The following is a 25,360-nucleotide window of genomic DNA, read 5'->3' as shown; positions in this document are numbered from 1 at the left end:
CTAGTGAATAAAGTTCTAACCGAAACTTTGAGTTATGAAGGCCAATGCGCCAACATTTTTTTTTAAAACGACCCTATCTACGACACCACTTTAAATGAATTATGGACCTGTATTCCCAGATACCTTTGTTCTACTGCACTCCTCAGTGCTCTATCGCTTACTGTGTAAGACCTAACCTGGTTGGTCCTCCCAAAGTGTAACACCTCACACTTGTCTACATTAAGTTCTATCTGCCATTTCTCAAGCCATTTTTTCCAGCGGCAAACCTTGATAGTCTTCCTCACTGTCAACTACAACCCCGATCTTAGTATGATCTGCAAATTTGCTGATCCAGTTAACTATATTATCAACCAGATCATTCATATAGATGGCAAACAGGAACAGACCCAACACCAATCCCTGAGGCACACCACTAGACACAGGCCTCAAGTCAGAGAGGCAACCATCTACAATCACTCTCCGGTTTCTCCCCTAAAGCTAATGTCTAATCCAATTTTCTACCTCATACTGAACGCTGAGCGACTGAACCTTCCTGAGCAACCTCCCATGCAGGACGTTGTCAAATTTCTTGCTGAAGGCCATAGAGACAACATCCACCGCCTTGCCTTCATCAACTTTCCTGGTAACTTCCTCGAAAACCTCTATAAGCTTAGTTAGACACAACCTACCACACACAAAGTCATGATTACTATCCTTAATCATTCTTTGTCCATCCAAATATATCCAGTTCCTCGGAAAACCTTCCAATAACTTTCCGACTACTGATGTCAGGGTCACCAGCCTATCATTTCTAATTTTCTTCAGAAATTCTGAAAGAGCCAGCCTGAGATGTACCAAAAAACATTTTATTTTAGATCATGGAGACAATTTTTCTGTTACGTACAATTCTGATACTGAACTTGCACAATCTTAGGTACTTAGTTTATACTTTGGTGAATATTTTCAAAAGAAAGATCTTGATACCTACCTCTATGTTAGGTGGGTCTTTTCTGCTTCCTCGTATCCAAGCTATTTAAAAAACAAGGACATTATTACTTTCCAAAAGCCAATAATTTATAGCATTTCCTCATGTGTCAAGGAAATGACTCACATTACTTAGGTAATAAGATGTTCCCAATTCAGATGCAAATGAAATTAAATCAACTTTTAAATTGAATTGTTGTAACGCTTTACCAATTTTTTCAGATGACAAATAAATGCAAAATAAAATCTCTTCTGAAATCATGATGTTTTTAGAGCAATGCTGTTATATTGCAAGTTACTTCTTAGTTATCTTTAAAAAAATACAAGGTTACATAACATTCCATTTGTTGATTTCTATCTTGAGTAACTAGGGGTTAAATTAGCTGAAAGTGAAGTTTCAAGGTGAAAAATCAGATTATACAGAGACACTTACATTCCCTTTTCTTATGTATAGAAAACCGCTGCAAGTTAGCTGGAGGAAGGTCTAAATTCAGGTTGATAAAATGATAGACACATGAACACCCACAAAAACATAAACACATGTTCTGGTAGGTAAGCAGCGAAAGGTAGAAAAAATGTTATTTTCTGAAGTAGTGCATTGGACTCTATCCCTGGACATGCAAAAAAAAACTGAAATGATTAAACATTAGAAGACATGTAATTGTTTAATACTTGTTCATGTCAAAGTGTTCATGTAGAAGAGGAGCAAAAAAAAAAAATGCTGGAAGCACCCAGTAGACCAGAAGACATGTGGAAAGAGTGATATTTCAGGTCAACTACACTTAATTAAAACTGTAATAATGAAATGCTTGCAAAGAGCTCCAGACGCAAAATTGTCATCTATTCTGCAGCCACACAACAATGAGAAGAAATGCATGTTACCAGTAAAGAGGAATTCAAATCAGAACACAAGGAGAACTGCTCGTGTACAAGTACACAGATTATGCAACCGTGAAGCAAGCTATAAAGCTTACACAGTTAATACCAGCACTTATAGTCCCTGGAACATCCACCTGTTCTTATCTAACCTTCATTACAAGCCTCTGTTCAATTTTGTGGCTCATAGTTATCTGGCCTCTTAATAAATATATCTATGTTCAAAAAGCAAAAAACTGCAGAAGCTAAAAATCTGGAACGAAACAGAAAATATGGAAATATTCAGTGGATTGGACAACTTATCTGGAGAAACACAATTAAAGATTTGGACTGTCGACCTTCCAGTAGAACTATGATTTGGAAAGCAAACATCTTTTAAGTTGCAGAGTGATAAACAAAGTGCATATCAGTGTTTTTTTAAAATTTTCCTGGGCATGGGAACTTTAAACAATGACTGGTGATCTAACTCAAGATTAAATAATGCAGACAAACTGGCAGGGGTCACCGTCTCAGGGCAGAATTTTTCCAAGATGATGTTGATGAAACATGGCAACGGTTTGCGAGCAGATTACAAAACTTATAAATAAACTTCTTCTGAACTACTTTCACTAAAATCAGCAGCCTGTAATTTCCCTTTAAATTACATACTTTCAAACCATCTTAACCATCTAGTGATTTCACTGTCTTCTGAAGGACATAATGGAATTAACACTCAGGAATGCAGATAAGGCACCTTTAAGCAGATGTAGGTACATTGCCATGGCCGGAAGACAGGGAAGAGGGGACTACTGCTTGGTAACAACATCTCCCCCACAATCACCATCAGCACAGGTGTGCCACAAGGCTGTGTGCTTAGCCCCCCCCCCCCACTCTACTCATTTTATACTTATGACTGTGTGGCTAAACACAGCTCCTATGCCATATTTAAGTTTACTGATGACACCATTGTCGTTGGCCGAATCAAAGGTGGTGACGAATCAGCATATAGGAGGGAGAGTGAGAATCTGGCTGATAGTGGTGCCACAACTACAACCTTTCACTCAAGGTCAGCAAAATCAAGGAGGTGATTATTCACTTCCGGAGGAGGAAACTGGAGGTCCATGAGCTAGTCCTCCTCGGGGGGATTAGAGGTGGAGTGGGCCTACAACTTTAAATTCCTTGCCGTTGTTGTTTCAGAAGCTCTGTCCTGGGTCCTGCACGCAAGTGTCATTACTGTACAAAGAAAGCACAGCAGCGCCTTCAATTTATTTCTTGAATTAAATGAGGCCATTAACTGATTTGGTGAACTATCTGCTCTCCTTACCCAGCCCCTTCATCTCACATGCTTTCTTTATTTAAGATGATGAGCAAGCACTCAGCATTATATATTTTAAAAAACTACAAAAATAAAAATGTATTTTATTCCACAGAACTTATCATATTTAAGAATATCATAGTCAATAAATGAGCAGATCAGGCAGGCAAGTTTAAAAAGACCCAGTAAGATAAGCTTAAACGCTTTATTCTCGTGACAGGCTTGGTGAGCAAAGTCTAGCATGTAAAATGGAGATCAACAGTAGTGGAGCAGCTATTTTGTAAAGGGCTGTTTTGAAGATGCTGGCTGGTGACAAGGAGCAATAAATCTAGACAAGGTTTTTCCTTTTTTTTTTAAAAACCAGTTCTAACTCCATAGGTAGAAATGGCAGTCAGTGGAGTTGCATGCTCCTCCTATAAGATGTGGGAGATTGGTTTCAAGATAGTCACAGAAAAGAATAGATTAGTCCTAAAATTGAAGTACTAAATTGGTGGGGTGGGCAAGATAAAAGTTTGCTGGGGTCCTGGCAGAGGCTTTTGTAACTTTGTTGGCCACAGGTGCTGGAGGCCTGGAAGATAGCTAATGTTATGCCTTTAATTAAGAAGGGTGAACCTTACATCAGTAGTGGAAAAGTTGCGGGAAGAAATTCTGAGAGAAGATTTACTTGCATTTGGAAAGGCAAGAAATGATTAGGGATATTCAGCATTGTTTTGTGTGTGGGAAATAGTGTCTGACAAATCCGATAGTTTTTGTTTGAAGAGGTGACCTAGAGGACTGATGAAAGCAGGGCAGTAGATATTGTCAATATGGACGTTAGCAAGATTTTTAACAAGACCCTGCATGGTAGGCTGGTCTGGAAGCACATGGGATCCAGATTGAGCTGGCCAATTGAACAGAAAATCTGCTTGGTGGTAGGAGGCAGAGGTTTGTAGTGGAGGGTTGTTCTCCAGCGTGGAGCGTTGTTTTCTCAGAGTGGAGGCCTGTGACAGGTGTGTCACAGGAATTGGTGCTGGGTCTTCTGGTGTTTGTCATGTATATTAACAATTTTGCTGAAAATGTAGGTGGCATATTAGTAAGTTTTCAGATGAAAACAAAATTAGTGGCATAGTGGACAGTGAAAGATAGTTGTGTAAGGTGTCAAGTTCAAATTCTAAGTTTAGTTTTCAGCTAGACATGAATATAGCCATACAAAACAATGTTTTTCTGGGGCCAAAGCACAAGACACATTGTCAACAGCACACTGCACACAGCACAAATATTTAAGACTTCAGAAAAAAATATAAAGTCACAAAGAAAAAATAACATAGCCCAAGTTCCCAGTTGACCCGGTCCAGCTAGTTCTTCCACCGAGCAAACACTGAAGGGCAGCACTGACGGGGGGCGTCCAGCCTGCAATTCAGTATGAAATGCAGCAGCACACAGCCAGCTCCACAGTCCCTTCTCTGCACAATAACTGAGGCAACACAGCTCCCCTGCTGTAGGTGTCGTCAATGAACCAGTGAAATGGAATAGCAGTATTCTATGTTACCAAAGTCTGACAGGGTCACATGATCGTAATAAAAACATCCAAGACAATCACTTGCACCTATGTCTGGACCATGCACTATCTCGGCACAATAGTCGTCAACAAGTCCAGACAATAAGATAACAATGGTATGCAATAAGTCCACCTCCATCACTATTGAGCAATTTGCTGATGGGATAGTCTTGCACTGCTTGGTGTTTTTAGTATCCAGCAGTGGCTTTCAATCACAAAAGAGAAATGCAGAATGAACAAATACACCTTTGATTGGATTTGGAGTGGAGGTTGCAACTGAGCTGCCATCTAACCGCAAAAGGTGCAGATACAGTGGGAAAGTGAGCAAGGGGCTATCAGATGGAATTCAAAGGTTTAAAAAGAAACGGTTCAAAGGTTGATTTTATTGTCAAAGCTTGCATGTACAACACAACTCTGATATTTGTCTTCTCCAGATAGCCGCGAAGTACAGAAAGACCATGGGATTGATGAAAAACAAGACCAGCACAAAAACGAAACAAAACTCAGACCCTAAAATCCCCCACACTCTCTCTCGCAGGCAAAAACCCAGCAACAATGAGCATCAAATCCCCATCCTTCCCCTGCAGATAAAAAATAGCGACAATACCAATCCCCAAACTCCACCCCAACTCACAGAAAAGAACAGTGGCAGTAGTATCAAAGCTCCCAACACCCCTCCCTCACCTTTATACACAAAAATTAACAGATCACCCACGTGCCAATCGGCCACAATAAAGAAAACATCAAAAAACTGAAGAAAACCAATATAAAGTACAGTCCGATAATCACATAAATCTCAGAATATCCGAAACATCTTTTCGTTTGCATACGAGGAGAGTGGCTGCATCAACTCAGCCTTCTGTAAAGAGTGACCGCCGACTCAGGTTCAAACACTGTCGATCCAGGTCCAAATGCTCCAATCTGGCTGCAGACCATCGTCATCCCAGAGGCCCCCTTCGCAATCACCTCCACTTCAACCTTCCTCGCCGCTTCAAGGTGGGGTCATTCATCACCCCGTGTCTCATCTCTGGTCTTTTCCATGAGTCAGTTTGTGTTACATCGAAACATAGAAATCTACAGCACATTACAGGCCCTTCGGCCAGAATGTTGTGCTAACCATGTAACCCACTCTAGAAACTGCGCAGACTTTCCCTACCGCACAGCCCTCTATTTCTTTAAGTGCCATATACCTATCTCTTAAAAGACCCAATTGTATTTGCCTCTATCACTGTCACTGGCAGGGCATTCCATGCACCCACCACTCTGTGTTCTTGGTTCTTTTTGGCCCGTCTCCAATCTTCACGAGGGAGCTCTCTGGACACAGGAGAGCGCAGGATCCTTCAATTGAGTTCCAAACTCTCTGTCACCTGCTCCAACAGTTTCCGTAACACAAACAAGGCAAGAAAAACAAGCAGAAAGTGGAAAAAGTGATATAATTGGACAAACTTGCTATCTGGAAGATGTCGCTCAAGGAATCATTGTTCACTGGCGCCATCTCAACGTCATTTCAATGTTTAAAGTTCAAAGTAACATTTATTATCAGAGTACATACATGTCACCACAGAAGATTCTTCTTCTGCGAGCATACTTAGTAAATCTATAGAACAGTAACTATAAACATCAGGAACTTTAAACTGTAAGGAAACTGTGCAAACGTAGATATAAATAAATAGCAATAAATGAGCATGAAATAACAATATAAAAGAGTCGTTAAATGAGTGTAGTTATCCCCTTTTGTTCAAGAGCCTGATGGTTGAGGGGTAGTAACTGTTCTTGAACCTGGTGGTGCAAGACCTGAGGCACTTGTACCTTCTACCTGATGGCAGCAGCAAGAAGAGAGCATGGTCTGGGAGGTGAGGATCTTTGATGATGGATGCTGCTTTTCTACGGCAACGTTTCATGTAGATGTGCTCAATGGTTGGTATGTCCCGTACCGGGCCATAATGCAGCCAGTCAGCACACTTTCCAGAACACATCTACAGAAGTTTGCCAAGGCTTTCAATGACATGCTGAACCTCTGCAGACTCCTGAGGAAGAGGCACTGTCGTGCTTTCTTTGCAATAATGTTTATACGATGGATCCAGGACAGGTTCTCTGAGATAGTGACACCCAGGAATTTAAAGTTGCTGACCCTCTCCACCTCTGATCCTCCAATGATGACTGGCTCATGAACCTCTGTTTTCCTTCTCCTGGAGTCCACAATCTGTTCCTTGGTCTTGTTGACATTGAGTGAGAGGTTGTTGTTAATACACCACTCAGTCAAATTTTCAGTCTCCATCCTGTATGCTGATCCATTATCCCCTTTGATACAGCCCATAACAGTGGTGTCGTCAGCAAACTTGCATACGGTTTTGGAGCTGTACATAACCACACAGCCGCCTGCTCTACTCGCTTTACACCAATGACTAAATACACAACCCTAAGGTGCATCTGTGCTGATGAAGGTTGTGGATGAAATGCTTTTGCCAATCTGAACTGACTGGGATCTTTTCAGTGAGGAAATCCAGGATACAATTGTACAAGGAGGTTTTGGAGCCCAGCTCTTGGAGTTGAGTGATTAGTTTTAAGGGGATGATGGTATTAAATACTGAGCTGTAATCGATAAAGAGCATCCTGATGTATGTTTCTTTGCTGTCCAGATGTTCCATGATCGTGTAAAGAGCCAATGAGATAGTGTCTGCTGTAGACCTGTTGCTTCGGTAGGTAAACTGGAGCGATTCCAAATCACGGCTTAGGCAGGAGCTGATACGCTTCAACACCAGCCTCTCAAAGCACTTCATCACTCTGGATATTAGTGCCATTGGGCAACAGTCATTGATGCAGGGTATCAGGCACCAGTATGATTGAAGCCTGCTTGAAGCAGGTGGATACCACACACTGCCAAAGCGAGAGGTTGAAGTTATCTGTAAACGCACCAGCCAGTTGGTTAGCACAGGCCTTCAGCACTCAACCAGGTACTCTGTCAGGACTGGATGCTTTCCTTGGATTCACTCTCTTAAAGGCAGCCTGCATATTATCTTCAGATACTGAGACCAAAGGATCATTGAATGATGACGGGGTGGGGGGGGGGTGCAATGGTTCCTTCCTGTTCTGGTAGTCCAAGTGAGCATGAAAGGCACTGAGCTCAGCTGGAAGCAAAGCTCTGCTGTCCCCTATGTTGCAAGATTTAACTTTGTAGGAGGTTATGGCATTCAAAAGCCCTGCCACAGTTGTCAAACCTCCCTTGTTGATTCCACTCTAGTCCAGAATCTCCACTTTGTCTGAGAGATGGCTTTCCAGAGACCATACCTTCACACAACATGAACGCATACCTGTATTTAACTCAGGCAAGTGCAAAGTGATGTATTTTTGGGAAGATACAGCAGGACAGAATGGACTCGTGAATGGCAACGCACTGGGGAATGTAGCTGAACAAAGAAATCTGGGGCTACAAGTATCAAACACAAAATAGATCCTGCAGATGCTGAAAATCTTGAACAACGTGCATGAAAAGCTGAAGGAACTCAGCCACACACACACACACACACACACAAAATGCTGGTGGAACGCAGCAGGCCAAGCAGCATCTATAGGAAGAAGTACAGTCGACATTTCAGGTCAAGACCCTTCATCAGGACTAACGGAAGAAAGAGAAAGTAAGAGATTTGAAAGTGGGAGGGGGAGGGGGAGACCCAAAATGATAGAAGACAGGAGCGAGAGGGATGAAGCCAAGAGCTAGTAAGTTGATTGGCAAAAGGGATACAAGGCTGGAGAAGGGGGAGTATCATGGGACGGAAGGCCTTCGAAGAAAGAAAGGGGTACGGGAGCACCAGAGGAAGGTGGAGAACAGGCGAGGAGTTATTGTGAGAGGGAAAGAGAAAGAATAAATAAGTAAATGAATGAATGAATAATAAATTAGGGATGAGGTAAGAAGGGGAGGAGGGGCATTAATGGAAGTTAGAGAAGTCGATGTTCATGCCATCAGGTTGGAGGCTACCCAGACGGAATATAAGGTGTCGTTCCTTCAGCAACTCAGCAAGTCAGGCAGCATCTATGGAGGGAAGTAAACTGTCAACATTTTGGACTAGTTGAGGAATTCATGTTCACCAGATAACAGAAATCCCTGCTCTTTGAATAGTACATTGTGACGTTTCATGTGCAACTGAATTGGCAACAGACTTTATTCAACATATATACAAAGTGTATAATACTGATATAGTTTTGAATCTACAGTTTTCTGACTCAAAGGCAAAAATATTATCTATGAGTTTTGCTGATATTTTAAATAAATGCCATATGAACAAATGAAAGCAAACCATTGCTAATTTAAAATGCTGAGGCATACACTTAATAAATGAACTAGGTCATAAATTCTATCAGTAGCAACAATATCATTCACAAAATACCGTTGTTGGTCATTTAAGACAGGGGTCCCCAACCTTTTTCACACTGCGGACCGGTTTCATATTGACAATATTCTTGCGGACCGGCCGACCGGGGGTGGTGGTGGTAGGGTTGCCAACGGACAAGAGTAGCAGTCAAATTCATGAGGGTTACCCCGAAAAGACTATAATGACCATGAGGCCTTGCGCGGGCACCAGTGCACATGCGTGACTTGCCCATGCGTGTACGATTTTTTTCTACAAATCGTTTTTGGTGATTCTGTTCGGGCGGGGGAGGGGGTGTTAATCACGACCGGAATATCGGTGATAAGTGGCTAATACATTCAATTTCCTTTCAAAATGGGTTTATCTAACGAATTTAATATTAAACACACAGCGCATATTTTCCCTGCATGAATATAGTGATGTCAATTACAGGGGAGCTTGAAGTAAGTATTGAACGAACTTCCAGTAGAAGTGGTAGAGGCAGGTTCGATATTATCATTTAAAGAAAAATTGGATAGGTATATGGACAGGAAAGGAATGGAGGGTTATGGGCTGAGTGCAGGTCGGTGGGACTGGGTGAGAGTAGCGTTTGGCATGGACTAGAAGGGCAGAGGTGGCCTGTTTCCGTGCTGTAATTGTTATATGGTTATATAAGTCAACAGCATCATAACATTTTAAGTAATGTTTGGATATTAAACACACAGCGCATATTTTCCCCGTATGAACATATAAAATCATTGCAACACACCAATATCGCTGAATCAGTGGGAGCCCTGGGCTTGTTTTCCTGCAATAACACGGTCCTATCGAGGGGTGATGGGAGACAGCGATACTCGAAGGGGGTTCCTTGTGTCCAGTCTATTCCGCAATTTAGTTTTCGTTGCATTCATTGCAGAGATATTTTGCAAATGGAAGCAAAATTTTCAGTGCTTTCGTGGCTATCTCAGGATTTTTAGCCTTGACTTTGATCCAGAATGCCAGCAGAAATGTTATGTCAAACATACTTTTCAGCCTGCCGTCATTTGCAAGCTCGAGGAGTTGATCTCTTTCCCCCGCTGAAATGGATGATGTGCGGGTAATGACCTCGCATGCGTAATGGCTTAACAGTGGGCGTGACAGGGAATGAGGAAAGGTGCAGCTGACTCCTATCGCCAAATCATATCGCTTCCTCGTGGCCTGGTAGCGCATGCTTTGTGGCCCGGTACCGGTCCGCGGCCCGGTGGTTGGGGACCACTGATTTAAGATATAACCAGATTGCTTCATGTTCAAGAATAGAGTTGTTTCATTGGTAACTACATTTGACAGATAAGACACAGGATGATAGAATGAACAATGTGCAGTTTTAGAAGTAATCAATGAACAAAAAAACATGAACAACAGAAGCTGGGAGTAGCCTCTTTGGCTCTTCAGGGTTATTCCATCATTTAAAAAGATCACTGGTGATCTTTTACCTCAGCAACACTTTTCTGGATTAATCCTACGTCTCAATTCTCATAATGTAAGTCATCAGAGTGAAGAATATAAAGGAAATTAACACACATGATGCAAATGACAACCATGCTGAATGAATGGAAAAGGCTACAGATACTGTAGTTATAAACACTTTTAGATTGTTTGCCATTCTTGATATTAAAAGGACAAGAACAAAGTTTGTTGTTGGCACCAATCTGTATTCAAGGACTTTGAATTCTATTCATCTTTCCATGTAATCAATGAAATCACTACCAATTAAGCAGAAAGTCTGAGAACGGTGAATGATTTAAAAGATGTTCACTAAAAAAGTGGAAGCGGATAAATGGTCAATCATCCACTGGAACTAATTGGGTTAATCCAACGAAGCTATCAATATGGATGATTAAGAATAATTTGTACTTAGAGTGCTTTTAACCCAAGGGAATTTTTCAGTTTTCATTGTTTTACTTGACAAGCTTTCTGAATACAGCTGTATCTGAGCTGCATCTGCTATACTAGTGACGACTATCTTGACTGCTTCAGCAAACCACTCTTTGTGCCAGTTTCTGGTGCATAAAAATGTACAGATATTCTCTTTGGATCTGATTTCTATTTTCTTGGGGAAAAGTGTTAGCAAAGATTTCTTGTACTTCATACTAATACTATGACCTGATTTATTACTAATTGGCCACTTGTTCAGCATGTATGCAGGAGTGTTTGCGACTGATCATTTTTTCTCTTGACTGTTTGATAACTGGAACAGATCTTTATTGCAATTATATTCTTAACATCCTGACCAAAAAAGATGTCCTGAATGCCAAACTGTGGAGTTACACATTCTCTGTGATCTCATGGGTTTCCTGCCAGATTCCAAAAATGTGAGTTAATACCTATTGGTCCATTGCAAATTGGCCCGTAGTGTAAGTAAACGGCAGAATCTGGATGGGGCAGGGAAGCTGGGTGGAATATAGGGAGATAAAATAGGTTGGGTGGGATTAGTGTAAAAATGGGTGCTTGATAGTTGGTGTGGATTTAGAGATTCATTTCCATGCTGTATCTCTCTATAATATTGACTCTTTCAGATGTCTTGTTTAAAGAATTTCCCACCATTTGCAATTATGTTGCAATACTTTCAAATGGGGATTCATAGTTTTGCAGGAGAATGGTGCATACCCTGGCTCATTGATTACATCTGCACTGTGGAAAACCTGCTGTTTTAAAAAAGGAACCCGCTCTGACTTAACTGGTAAATAAAAATGCAAACAACAGGAATTCTGCAGATGCTGGAAATTCAAGCAACACACATCAAAGTTGCTGGTAAACGCAGCAGGCCAAGCAGCATCTATAGGAAGAGGCGCAGTCCACGTTTCAGGCCGAGACCCTTCGTCAGGACTAACTGAAGGAAGAGTGAGTAAGGGATTTGAAAGCTGGAGGGGGAGGGGGAGATGCAAAATGATAGGAGAAGACAGGAGGGGGAGGGATAGAGCCGAGAGCTGGACAGGTGATAAGCAAAAGGGGATACGAGAGGATCATGGGACAGGAGGTCCGGGAAGAAAGACGGGGGGGGGGGGTGACCCAGAGGATGGGCAAGAGGTATATTCAGAGGGACAGAGGGAGAAAAAGGAGAGTGAGAGAAAGAATGTGGGCATAAAAATGAGTAACAGATGGGGTACGAGGGGGAGGTGGGGCCTTAGCGGAAGTTAGAGAAGTCGATGTTCATGCCATCAGGTTGGAGGCTACCCAGACGGAATATAAGGTGTTGTTCCTCCAACCTGAGTGTGGCTTCATCTTTACAGTAGAGGAGGCCGTGGATAGACATGTCAGAATGGGAATGGGATATGGAATTAAAATGTGTGGCCACTGGGAGATCCTGCTTTCTCTGGCGGACAGAGCGTAGATGTTCAGCAAAGCGGTCTCCCAGTCTGCGTCGGGTCTCACCAATATATAAAAGGCCACATCGGGAGCACCGGACGCAGTATATCACCCCAGTCGACTCACAGGTGAAGTGATGCCTCACCTGGAAGGACTGTTTGGGGCCCTGAATGGTGGTAAGGGAGGAAGTGTAAGGGCATGTGTAGCACTTGTTCCGCTTACACGGATAAGTGCCAGGAGGGAGATCAGTGGAGAGGGATGGGGGGGACGAATGGACAAGGGAGTTGTGTAGGGAGCGATCCCTGCGGAATGCAGAGAGAGGGGGGGAGGGAAAGATGTGCTTAGTGGTGGGATCCCGTTGGAGGTGGCGGAAGTTACGGAGAATAATATGTTGGACCCGGAGGCTGGTGGGGTGGAAGGTGAGGACCAGGGGAACCCTATTCCTAGTGGGGTGGTGGGAGGATGGAGTGAGAGCAGATGTACGTGAAATGGGGGAGATGCGTTTAAGAGCAGAGTTGATAGTGGAGGAAGGGAAGCTCCTTTCTTTAAAAAATGAAGACATCTCCCTCGTCCTAGAATGAAAAGCCTCATCTTGAGAGCAGATGCGGCGGAGACGGAGGAATTGCAAGAAAGGGATGGCGTTTTTGCAAGAGACAGGGTGAGAAGAGGAATAGTCCAGATAGCTGTGAGAGTCAGTAGGCTTATAGTAGACATCAGTGGATAAGCTGTCTCCAGAGACAGAGACAGAAAGATCTAGAAAGGGGAGGGAGGTGTCGGAAATGGACCAGGTAAACTTGAGGGCAGGGTGAAAGTTGGAGGCAAAGTTAATAAAGTCAACGAGTTCTGCATGCGTGCAGGAAGCAGCGCCAATGCAGTCGTCGATGTAGCGAAGGAAAAGTGGGGGACAGATACCAGAATAGGCACGGAACATAGATTGTTCCACAAACCCAACAAAAAGGCAGGCATAGCTAGGACCCATACGGGTGCCCGTAGCTACACCTTTAGTTTGGAGGAAATGGGAGGAGCAAAAGGAGAAATTATTAAGAGTAAGGACTAATTCCGCTAGATGGAGCAGAGTGGTGGTAGAGGGGAACTGATTAGGTCTGGAATCCAAAAAGAAGCGTAGAGCTTTGAGACCTTCCTCATGGGGGATGGAAGTATATAAGGACTGGACATCCATGGTGAAAATAAAGCGGTGGGGGCCAGGGAACTTAAAATCATCGAAAAGTTTAAGAGCGTGAGAAGTGTCACGAACATAGGTCGGAAGGGATTGAACAAGGGGTGATAAAACAGTGTCGAGGTATGCAGAAACGAGTTCGGTGGGGCAGCAGCAAGCTGAGACAATAGGTCGGCCAGGACAGGCAGGTTTGTGGACCTTGGGTAGTAGGTAGAAACAGGAAGTGCGGGGTGTGGGAACTATAAGGTTGGTAGCAGTGGATGGGAGATCCCCTGAGCGGATAAAGTCGGTGATAGTGTGGGAGACAATGGCCTGGTGCTCCTTAGTGGGGTCACGATCGAGGGGTAAATAAGAGGAGGTATCCGCGAGTTGTCGCTGTGCCTCGGCAAGGTAGAGGTCAGTACGCCAGACTACAACAGCACCCCCCTTATCAGCGGGTTTAATAATAAGGTTAGGATTAGTGCGGAGGGAGTGGAGAGCAGAGCGTTCCGAAGGAGTGAGGTTGGAATGGGGACAAGGTGCGGTGAAGTCGAGACGGTTGATGTCCCGTCGGCAGTTGGCAATAAAGAGATCCAGAGCAGGCAGAAGACCAGAGCGGGGTGTCCATGAAGAAGAGGAGGGTTGAAGACGGGAGAAGGGGTCATCGGTGGGGGTGGAAGAGTCCTTGCCGAAGAAGTAGGCTTGGAGACGGAGACGGCGGAAGAAAAGTTCCGCATCATGGCGAACACGGAACTCGCCATGAACAAAGTTGACTAAATTATCATAAACACGAGATTCTGCAGATACTGGAAACCTTGAGCAACTTATACAAAATACTGACTAGATTATCAGAGGTATTTTTTCAGTTGTTACAACAGGAACAGTGGAAATCCATTAAAACTGCAAAAGTTTAAAACCTTTTGCTTCTTAAGATGATGCACATGAAAGAAGTCATAAAATGAACAGAAATTGATTGAATGCAAGGTGCTCTTTAACCAAGCTGATACTCTGTGTATTCTATAACTCCACATTCACATTTACTTTCAATCTGCAAAAAAAAATACGCAGCAATCAGTCAATTATCATGTCAAAGGAATCAAAGCACAACTTCATGCCAGAGTATGTAGATCTTGAACTAGTACTTGAAATCTCAACCTCTAAATGCAATTTCCAAAATTCAGGAAGTGCTAGCTGGTATTAAGATGACACAATAGCAATTCCTATAGACTCTTTTGATGTGCAGCTTTGCTTTTCCTCACTAGCCAAATCAACCACTTCTGTTTGCTCTCCATCTTTAAACAGAATTATGGACATTATCAATGATTTACACATAAACATATGTAAAGTCATAATTTGCTCTCATTCTTAACTTGTAGTATCATTATCATTTCATCAACCAAAATATTGCTTTCTTTATACAGTAGTCCTTCCTGAAAAGTCAAGTCGTCATCTGTTGCTTTCTCAGGAGAAACTCATTTTCTCAAAGCTCTTAAATTTCAAAATCTTTTAGCATTCCAGAATTCACAAATGAGCTGTGGCAATGTTTTGTACAGGATGCCCAAAACAAGATACAAATTATTTGCCTACAGCCTTTCTAAGAATTTGTACTGGTTCAGCATTACATTCTTGCCTGCGGTCTTACATGTCAAAGTATCAAATGTAAAGAACCAAGTTAATTCTTTTACATATTCTTATCCATTTGCACTGCCACTTTAATGTCTTGCGTTCCCCAGGTTCTTTTTACTTGCAGTGTATGGGAAAGTAATACAAATGTATTAAGGTGCACAATAGGCAATATCACAATGAATAGACCATTAAGAAGGAAATATTTTAATCAAGATTAAAAAATAAATCAAAGGATTTCTCTTTGTTCTCCAAGTACAATTTTTCATTGAGTCTAGATCATTGTCTTCTTTAGGATTAAAAACCTGCAAGCAAGCAGTGTGCAATAATGGACTGAAAGCAAAGAGTGGAAACAAAAACAACATTCTCAAGGCGGTTGGCTTGACCAGTGCTGCTAGGATTGGTATTTGAGTCTTGATTCTTACGCGATATCAGTAGTTAGGTGAATGGACTAAATGTCACTTTTCTAAGTTTGCTATTGATACTAAACAAGCCAGAACTGAGAGTGTAGACAAGGTGCAAAGAAGCTTCAAGATGATAGGAACAACACGAAATATAATATGATACAAGATAAAATACTATATAAAATAGTTAATAATAACAATAATAATGGTGATGATGATAAAACCAAGACATTGAAACACTCCCAACATATCGCAAACACCTCGAGATTATTATTTGTAGATCAAGTGAGAGAGTGGCTGCTCACCCTGGCGTTCTGACCTGAATCAGAATCAGAATCCTTTATTATCGCCAAGTATGTGGACACATACAGGGAATTTGATGCCGGTTTCCCTGAGCACTCGCTGTACAGAATCAAAAAGCAAACAAAACAATAGTGCAAATAATCCTGAACTATATACAATGCGGTATACCTGTGTATGTACAGGTGGACTTGGTTTATAATAGACTAAAATTTAAGTGTTCATAAGACTGATGGCATATGGAAAGAAACTGTTCTTGTACCTATTTGTCCTGGCATACAGTGATCTAAAGCGCCTACCAGAAGGAAGGAGTTGGAACAGGTGATGTCCAGGGTGTGATGGGTCTACAATGATGCTGCTTGCTTGCTTCCTGACTCTAGATGCATACAAGTCCTGGGTCGAGGGCAGCTTCACACCAATAATCCTTTCTGCAGCCCTGACGGTTCTTTGGAGTCTATTCTTGTCTTGTTTCATAGCCGATCCAAACCAGACAGTGATGGACAAACAGAGAACAGACTGGATTATTCCTGAATAGAACTGAATCAGCAGCTCCTGAGGCAGGTTGTACTTCCTAAGTTGACGTAGGAAATACAAGCTGAAGAATGGCAACATCCTCTGAGCTGCAGAATGACAGTACAAGAATGAGAATGATGACTTGTCCAGACAGAGGAGCAGAACCCTATTGTGATCTGCAGCCACAGAACACCCAATCCCTGCTGGGTGATCTAATGGCTGCTCCTTTTAAGGAGTAAGGGCTGTCCTGAGGGTTCCCAAGGAATATTGGTAACCCAATTGTTAGGCAGCTAGCATGGCAAGCACTCAGAAGCTGATTTTGAATAGCTCGGCAGCTGTGGCCCAAGGGCACTACATAAAGCAGCAGACCTACAATAAAAGGCTACAATATAAGAGCAGGAAGTCAGAAAGACATTTGTAAGAGTAGGATTTAATAACCAAGAGTTAAAATTTCTTGTTGTGTCAGAAATATTCCATCCCAGATAATGCTGAGCAATATGTTCATCGATTTTAGGCAGGAAAAGAGGATTTTTACAGAATCTTAAATGAGTTTAAATGAGTTGAGTTCTTAATTAATCTATTGGTTACTGATCCTTAAAAAGAACACTTCTGACTGAATATCTGATTTCAACACATAAAACCCTGAAGGAACTCAGCAGTTTAGGCAGTATTTCTGAAAGGGAAATGGACAATGGAAGTTTTGGGATAAGACCCTTCAAACGGACTGCATCCAGCTGAGTCTGGGTGAAAAATCTCAACCCAAAACGTTAATTGTACATTTTCCATCAAAGATGCTGACTTGCTGGAGTGCCTCCAGCACTGTGGATTGCTCCAGATTTCAGCATCTGCAGTCTTGCGTTGTCAAGATATCTGATTTTATCATTTTCTGTACTTTGATACTTTCCTTACTGTTTTATTCCTAGTCACAGGGAAACATGGTATGAAATTTTCTGTTTGTTAGAAATGCTAAATCTTACCTCCACTTCTGCCTAAAGATCAGAAGAAATTGATCCACCAAATGTCAGTGTTCTGACTACATAAAAAAAGAAATTTCCCTTCAAAAATCAAATTTTTCAAGAGGGATAATTCACAATAATACCAAGCCCATGAGATAAATAAAAAGGTAAAGAGATAAAAAGATAAAAAGGTAAAAAGATAAAGAAAACAAAAAACTAATACAACTCAATGTGAGAAGCAAATGAAAACAAAGTTGCTAAAAGATTTCCTACTTTCTGTATTTCAAGACTCGAAAAAGAATACACTTTATTATCTATTGCATGCATTATTCCAAGTGACCTGAGCCTCATTTTAAGACATAGAAATGTTATCGCAGACGTTTTAATTGCAAAAATTAACAGAACACCCAAAAATTACTTTATGAAAAGAAAGGATAACAATGTACCTACAAGCAATTCAATGAAAGGTACATTTGTGGGTTAAAATGTCAAGCAAGTCTTTTCTAAATTATTTTTTTTAAATCGCATAATAAGCTTCTATAGGTCACCTCATCAGCATACCTCTAGACTTCAACAGTCTTTGTTCACTTTTTAATTTACATGCTCATTAGTATGTATGAGCTTTCTGTCGATTAAATGCAAGGACGAGTGGAGAATACACTATAATGATAATAAAATTGAGCACTCAAATTAAACAGTATTGTAATCAAATTGTTACTCTGAAGAGACAAGGTGACACTAGCATTCTGGGTGCATCATGCAATTACAGAATTTCCATGGCATGGTGGAGAATTTGCTTTTAAAAGCCCATTTGACATAAACTGAGCAGCAAATAATTTCAGTTGCAACCCAGAGGAAGTACACTTACCTCCGAAGCAGAAAAGGTGTGGGTCTTTGTATACATAATTCTACAAGCTTTGGGATTGGGTGGATGAATGCTATATTTTAGGAAATGCTAGCCTCTGAATAACCCACTAATCTAAGGTCCCCTCTCACTCCCCTCCCCTCAAGTAGAAAATTCCTGCAGCATTAAATATAACAGTGAAACAGATTCACTGATCATTTAACTTGAGTTTTTGCCACCTTGCCGTGCCTTGGTTGCCTACAATTGTCTACATAAAACAATCACAATTCAAAAGTATTTTAAAGGCTTGTGAAACACTTTGGGCTATACCCTATTTCATGAAAGGCATTATATAGATGCAAAATGTAAATTAATTTAGAATTTTGTCCTTGTAAATGAAGGCTATGTTGATCCCTATCAATATGTAAATAAGATATTGAAATCCCAATTAAAGCAAAATCAAAACAATTTTGTAGACATAATCCTGCTTCACACTATTCTTTTTAATTGTTGTAATAGCATTATTGCTTCTGAATAAGGAAAATGATAAGTAGATAATAAATCAATGAAAAAAGCTCAGAAGAAGCAGATGAGAGAGCAGTTTGATTTTGGGCCTTCTGAGTGGGCTCTCTTTATCGTTATAGTCTAATTTAACTCTCTTTCTAACATTTAAAAATAGCATTCCATTGACCTGACACTGATATAATGCAATTAAAAGCAAATATCCCAGGGTACATTTATAAGACATTAACAGGAGTTAAGAAATTCATTGAAAAATAGGTTTTACATTATTGTCTTTTTTTAAAAAGACATTTCTTGTAATAACCTCATCTTTGATATATCTAACATCCTGAATATTAACAGAATCAATGAATATAGGAATAGCACTGGAAAGTAAAATATAATCAGACATAAGGTTATTCAATGGCCGTGGTAGTGCGAGGGGCAAAATGGACTATTTATGTTTGTAAGTGATAAAACACTATTTGTTAAGACTTTGAATTACTGACAACACAGAGATAGGAGCAGGTTATTCTGACCTTATTGAAGTTTATGCAAGATTAGACAATGTCAGTGTGATTAATAAAACACTGCTAAATGCAGAAATCCAATCTACGCAAATGCATTTAGATTAATTGCTTCATAATTCCAGTTGGATACACAGTAAAACTAAGTCTTACTCTTCCAAAAAAAAACTTTTACCTATAAAGTAGAAGCACATGGCACTGGGATGAGCTACCTTTTAGCAAGTAACAGATAAAATGCAATTGTTGACCACAAAAAATAATTTCAGTACTGGATACTATTATATTACAGCCACAAAAAGTGCTGAAATGTAGCTCTTCATCTGCTGCTCCTGCATGACACAGCTAAAGGTCAACTACATATACCAAAGTTGTCACTTCGTATCAATACAGAGGAATGTAATCCCTGTACACAACTACGCAAGAGGACTTCCACAACAGAATACACCACATGCAAGGACAAATATACAGATTACCACAGCATTCAGGGAAGGTGGCGTTCCTGGAAAATGGTCTGTACTGTGATTTTCCTTAACATGAAGGCACATCATTTGCGTATATATAAAGAAATATGGATTGGGAAAGAGATGCTGATTCATTTAGTTTTTTTTCACATAAATATCATGAAAGCAAATTTTATTTTGCATCTTAGATTCCTTTTGGGTAGTGATTTGTAAATTCTGTAAGGGCCGATTTCTGTAATCTGAAGAGCCATGATTTGGGGGGGGGGGGGGAATAGACTCCTGTCTAGGGAAAAAAAACATGCACATACAAACGACGATCATTTTGGCATAAGTAATAACATTCATACAAAAAAGGTATTTAGGTAAATATCCCTTTGCCTTTTTTCCCCTTCCCATCCTTTTCCTCTCTTCTCTTGAAACACCCTCTCCAAGTATGAAAATTTAGATGTGCAGCTCAAAGTAGTTACTCAATCTGGTTGACTGATAAAAATAAAAGAGATGAACCTCCCACAGGATTGGGTCAGAAATAAATGGTTGGGCTGTGATACTTAAAGTTGCATTGGAACTATGACTGAATTTGCTGTGAGGATAAAAAAAAGTTAGAAAACCTATGTGACTCACACAAAATGCTGGAGGAACTCAGCAGGCCAGGCAGCATCTACAGGAAAAAGTACAGTCAGTTTTGGCCAGAGACTGTACTATTTTCCATAGATGCTGCCTGGCCTGCTGAGTTCCTCCAGCATTGTGTGTGTGTTGCTTGGATTTCTAGCACCTGCAGATTTTTTCTTGTTTTTGATTAGAAAATCTAGGTTTGTCAAAAGGGAGCATTAAAAAAAGCCACATCCTCCTGTTTAACATTGTGGAGTACTAAATCATTTCAGGTTGTGCTAGTCTGTGTCAAACCAAGAATGTGGAGTCATTGACGTTCAGCGGGACCTATATCACTGGTGTATATTGTGAAATTTCTTGTTTTATGGCAAAAGTTCATTGCAATACATAAGGAAAGCTAAATTACAATAGCTACATATAAAAATAAAATTAAATACATAGTACAAAAAAGGGGGGCGGGGAAGGAACAACCTGTTCGTAGGTTCATTGTCCATTCAGAAATCTGATGGTGGAGGGCAAGAAGCTGTTCCTGAAACATTGAGTGTGTGTCTTCAGGCTCCTGTACCACCTCCTTGATGGTAGCAATGAGAAGAGGACATGTCCTGGGTGATGGGTGTTCCAGGCACAAATCACTAAAGCTCAACAGACAGACCCAAGGAGATTCACCAGGATAATAACTGGGATGAGCAGGGCAGGGAGAGGTTAAACAGTTCGGGTCTGCATTCCCGGGAATTTTAAAGAATGAAGGGTTATCTTACTTAAACATAGAAGATTCTTAGGGGGCTTGATACCATGGGTATTAAGATGTTTCCACAAGTGAGTCACAAATAAGGGGACATAACAACAAAAATAAGGGGTTGGTCCTTTAAAACTGAGTCATCAAGAATAGTAAATCTCTCAATCTCTCTGCTACCGATGGTGGAGGGGACCATGTCATTAGATATATTTATGGTGAAATACATAAACATTTAAAAGACTGAAAAATTAAGAGTTATGAGGAACTGACAGAACAGAGTTGAAGCCGACAGTTCAGTTTTGATAATATCAAACAGTGGAATGGGCTTGAGGGCCAACAGCAGCTCCCAGTATTTTGTGAATGAGATAAGAAAATATTTTTTTAAAACTGAATACCAAGTCATCTCACGATAACAAAGAAACCTATTATGCAAATTTAAGGGAAGATGATTTGAGTCTATTGTCTCTTCTTGCTGTTATCAAATGCATAAATTGTATAACTAGGAAGTCAAAGTCGAGTTTATTGTCATATGCACAAGGAAATGTATGCACGAGTACAATGAAAAACTTTATCCATTGCAGCATCACAGGCACATAGCATCGGATAATCAGCATTCACAAGAAAAGCACAAATTAAACAAATTACACACTTTTTACAAGAAAGAACACAATTTGAACAAAAAGTCCATTTAGAACAAAGCTCTGCTAAACTGTACTGATCAGGGTTTTGCAGGTTCATTCAAGAATCAAATGATTGAAGGAAAGGATCTGGCCTTGAACTCGGTGATGTGGGATTTCAGGGTTCCATACCTCCTGCCCAATGGGAGCTATGCGAACATGGCATGGCCCACACAGTAGACATTTTTGATGATATACTGGAATTGGTTTAAAATTGTCACACATACTGAGATAAAGTGAAAAGCTTGTTTTGTATACTATTCTTACAAATCAAATCATTACAAAGTGCATTTAGATAGAACAAGGCAAAACAATAACAGAAAATGGACTGCCTTCATTGCTTTCCTGCATAAAGCCAAAATCAAAAAACAAAATGATCAAAAATCACTGCTCTTTGAATTGGTGTCTGTTGGCCCAAAAGGATAACATACCCAGTAAACACATGCAACTCGTGTTATTTAAAAACCAATATCTAACGCTGTTTCTGGCATCTCCAAGCCTGAATGCTTGAAACCACAGTGAGCAAAACCATTCTGAAATGCCTTATTTATTTCTCACCAGCTATCAGTGACAAAAATCACTGCTTTTTGAACACAAACCACAGAATTGACATTATTTAAAAATTGTTCACTCTAAGCACAGTGGGGTGTCTAACAGTCACACAAGTGCACATGGCTGATGCTAGCTAGAAACAGTTTGGCAAGTCTCCTGTCCCAAATAAACAAAGGAAATTCTGGCTATATTCTCGGTTAGTTCTTTGTTATTTAAGAGTTGTCCCAAATAACTGGTGGCCTTGATTAACCAATGGCCTAATTAACCAGAATCTACTGTATTCATGTTCCTTCATTATCACTGGACCTAAATCATACAGCTCTCTTCATAAGGATTGCAATGGTTCAAGAAAATGGTACAACTGCTGATAGTGTCCAGTTCCCTAAAGCTGAATAAAATGCATGAAAATAGCCTAGTACTGTATTGCTGGTATCTCCAGGTTGAGTCGGTTGTGAAGAAGGCGAATGCAATGTTGGCATTCATTTCCAGAGGTATAGAATACAAGAGTAGGGATGTGATGTTGAGGCTCTGTAAGGCACTTGTGAATCCACACTTGGAGTATTGTGTGTCATTTTGGGCTCTTTATTTTCAAAAGGATATACTGACATTGGAGAGGGTTCAGAGAAAATTCATGAGAATGATTCCAGGAATGAAAGGTTTATTGTAAGAGGAACATCTGGCAGCTCTTGGGCTGTATTCCCTGGAGTTCAGGAGAATGAGGGGGGATCTCACAGAAACATTCCGAATGTTAAAAGGCCTGAACAGATTAGGTATGGCAAAGTTATTTCCTATGGTAGGGGAGTCTAGGACGAGAGGGCATGTCTTCAGGATTGAAGGACGTCTATTTAGAACAGAGATGCGGAGAAATTACTTTAGTCAGAGGGTAGTAAATCTGTGGAATTTGTTGCCATGAGCGGCTGCGGAGGCCAAGTCATTGGGTGCATTTAAGGCAGAGATAGATAGGTCCTTGATTAGCCAGGGCATCAAAGGACATGGATCAGCCCATAGTTGAATGGAGGAGTAGACTCGATGGGTCGAATGGCCTTCTGCTCCAATATCTTATGGTAGTGTTCACTCAAATATTTACTGACTAAGATTTCTGATACCATCTGGAACATTGCAGAAACATTAAGGAGACTTGGCTTTGATATTAACTGGTTATTTTCCTGCTGGAACAAAGAGTAACAATTTTATAGAAAAATTTTATCAACTTTTTAAACACATTCTCATTTCTTTATTTTTTTTAATTTGTGACTAACAGTAATTGAATCGTTTTACTTGGACATTGAACTCCTTTATTTCTGTTCTAAAAGGGAGAATTATATATTAAATTAATGATAGATAATATTGAAACTGGAAAGGAAAAGGCCTGACTCGAGGACAAATTTGTTACCTCAACTTAATCATGCTTCTGTGATGCATCTGTTTCAGTTTCTGTTCCACTGATTCATGAAAATCAAGTAAATTTATTAGACCTCATTTTGGGACTGTGAATCCACACAAATACTGTTACAGTAGCCAAATATAATATGAATGGACAGTAAACCTATGGTGATGTGAGTACGTATTCCAATACACAATGGTACACTGCTGATGGCGAGTTGGCGACAAGCTGGAATAAACAGTGAGGAAAGGAGTACCAATAGCAAACTGTGCTTTACTTCTTGCACTATTTTATACCAAGAGAATAAAAAAAATCAACGCTCGTGAGACAGATACCTCGTAAATAAAATGTGACAATTCATAATGTCTTTCATTACCCAAAGCCATGTATTACAGACTATGAGGTACACTTGAAGAGTAATCCCTCTTATAACTGGGAGAAATACAAGGAATTTCTTAGGCTGGTCTAAAAGTTTTGAAGAAAAACATTCTTCTTCTCATTCTAGCTATCCATTTTCCCATTTTGACAAATCCGCCAATTCCTCAAGAGAATCAGTATCAATGTGGGTAAAATAATTCTACACATTGCCTCCCAACCACATCTCACTCCTGATAGTATAAATCAGTATCTACCGACTGAGTGGGATTAGTATTAAATTAATATTCATAAATCTGATTCAAGTAATTAAATAAACCTTGAATGAAAATAAATAATAATATGCATGACATTATTGGACTGTTCAAAGTTCAAAATTCAAAATAAATTTATTATCAAAATACATGTATGTCACCAATTGCAACCCTGAGATTCATTTTCTTGTAGGCATACTCAATAAATCCAATAATCAAAATAGAATCAATGGAAGACAACACCAACTGGGCTGACAACCAGTGTGCAAAAGCAACAAGCTGTGCGAGTGCAAAAGAAAAAAATATTAATGATAAATAAATAAGCAATAAATATCGAGAACATTGGATAAAGAGTCCTTGAAAGTGAGTCAATAGGTTAAGGGGACAGTTCAGTGATAGAAAATGTGAAGTTACTCCCTCTCATTCAAGAACCTGATGACTGAAGGGAAATAACTGATCCTGAACCTGGTGGTATGAGGCTTCTATACTTTCTTCCTGATGGTGGATGCTACTTTTCTGTGACAACACTCCATGTAGATTTGCTTTATCTGTGATGGACTGGGTTGGATCCACTACATTTTATAGTATTTTCTGTTCAAGGGTATTGGTATTTTCTATACCAGGCTCTGATGCAGCAAGTCAATATACTCTCCACTACACATGTATGTTTGTCAAAGTTTTAGATGTCATACCGAATCTCAACTCTTAACAAAGTAGAGATTGTACTATTTGTTTCACTACTATCACTCGGAGAAGGAGTGGTGCAGGGGAAATTAGGAATGAACAATGGGCCAGCCATGAACATATCATCAAGCCTTAGATTTTTAATCCCAAAGACTGTTTTGTCTTCCTAACTACACCTGAATAGTTCAGCAAGTTATCCAGAAGTAACCTGGTTCTTGCTCATTTTATGCCATAAAAACAAACAGTACATTGCTTTTCAAGTGGAAAAAGAGCAAAAAGAGAATATTGGCTTTGCAAGCTCTTTATATATAGAAATTACTTTAAGACCGAGGTATGTCCTATCTGCAGCTCTCACTTACTAGCCCAAGCCTTCAAGATGAAGAGTCACCAGCCCAAAAACTGCCGATTACTACAGTGGGGAATCCTACAGAAAGCTTTCCTGA

At 40.4% G+C, this 25,360-nt stretch overlaps 1 protein-coding gene across 2 annotated transcripts in view; it reads right to left on the bottom strand.

Moving 5' to 3' along the window:
* The window catches only part of ndufaf2 (NADH:ubiquinone oxidoreductase complex assembly factor 2), a 115,865-nt gene that overhangs the window by 5,009 nt on the left and 85,496 nt on the right, over window positions 1–25,360 (bottom strand). For both annotated transcript variants that reach the window (XM_063042979.1, XM_063042980.1), the window contains exon 3: window positions 968–1,008. In XM_063042979.1, the coding sequence (XP_062899049.1) occupies window positions 968–1,008 (41 nt within the window). The remainder of the gene's footprint in view (window positions 1–967; window positions 1,009–25,360) is intronic.

The sequence above is a fragment of the Mobula hypostoma genome, chromosome 3 (genome assembly GCF_963921235.1).
Source record: "Mobula hypostoma chromosome 3, sMobHyp1.1, whole genome shotgun sequence".
In the NCBI taxonomy this organism is placed as follows: domain Eukaryota; kingdom Metazoa; phylum Chordata; class Chondrichthyes; order Myliobatiformes; family Myliobatidae; genus Mobula; species Mobula hypostoma.
This window is presented reverse-complemented; position numbering and strand designations above follow the sequence as displayed.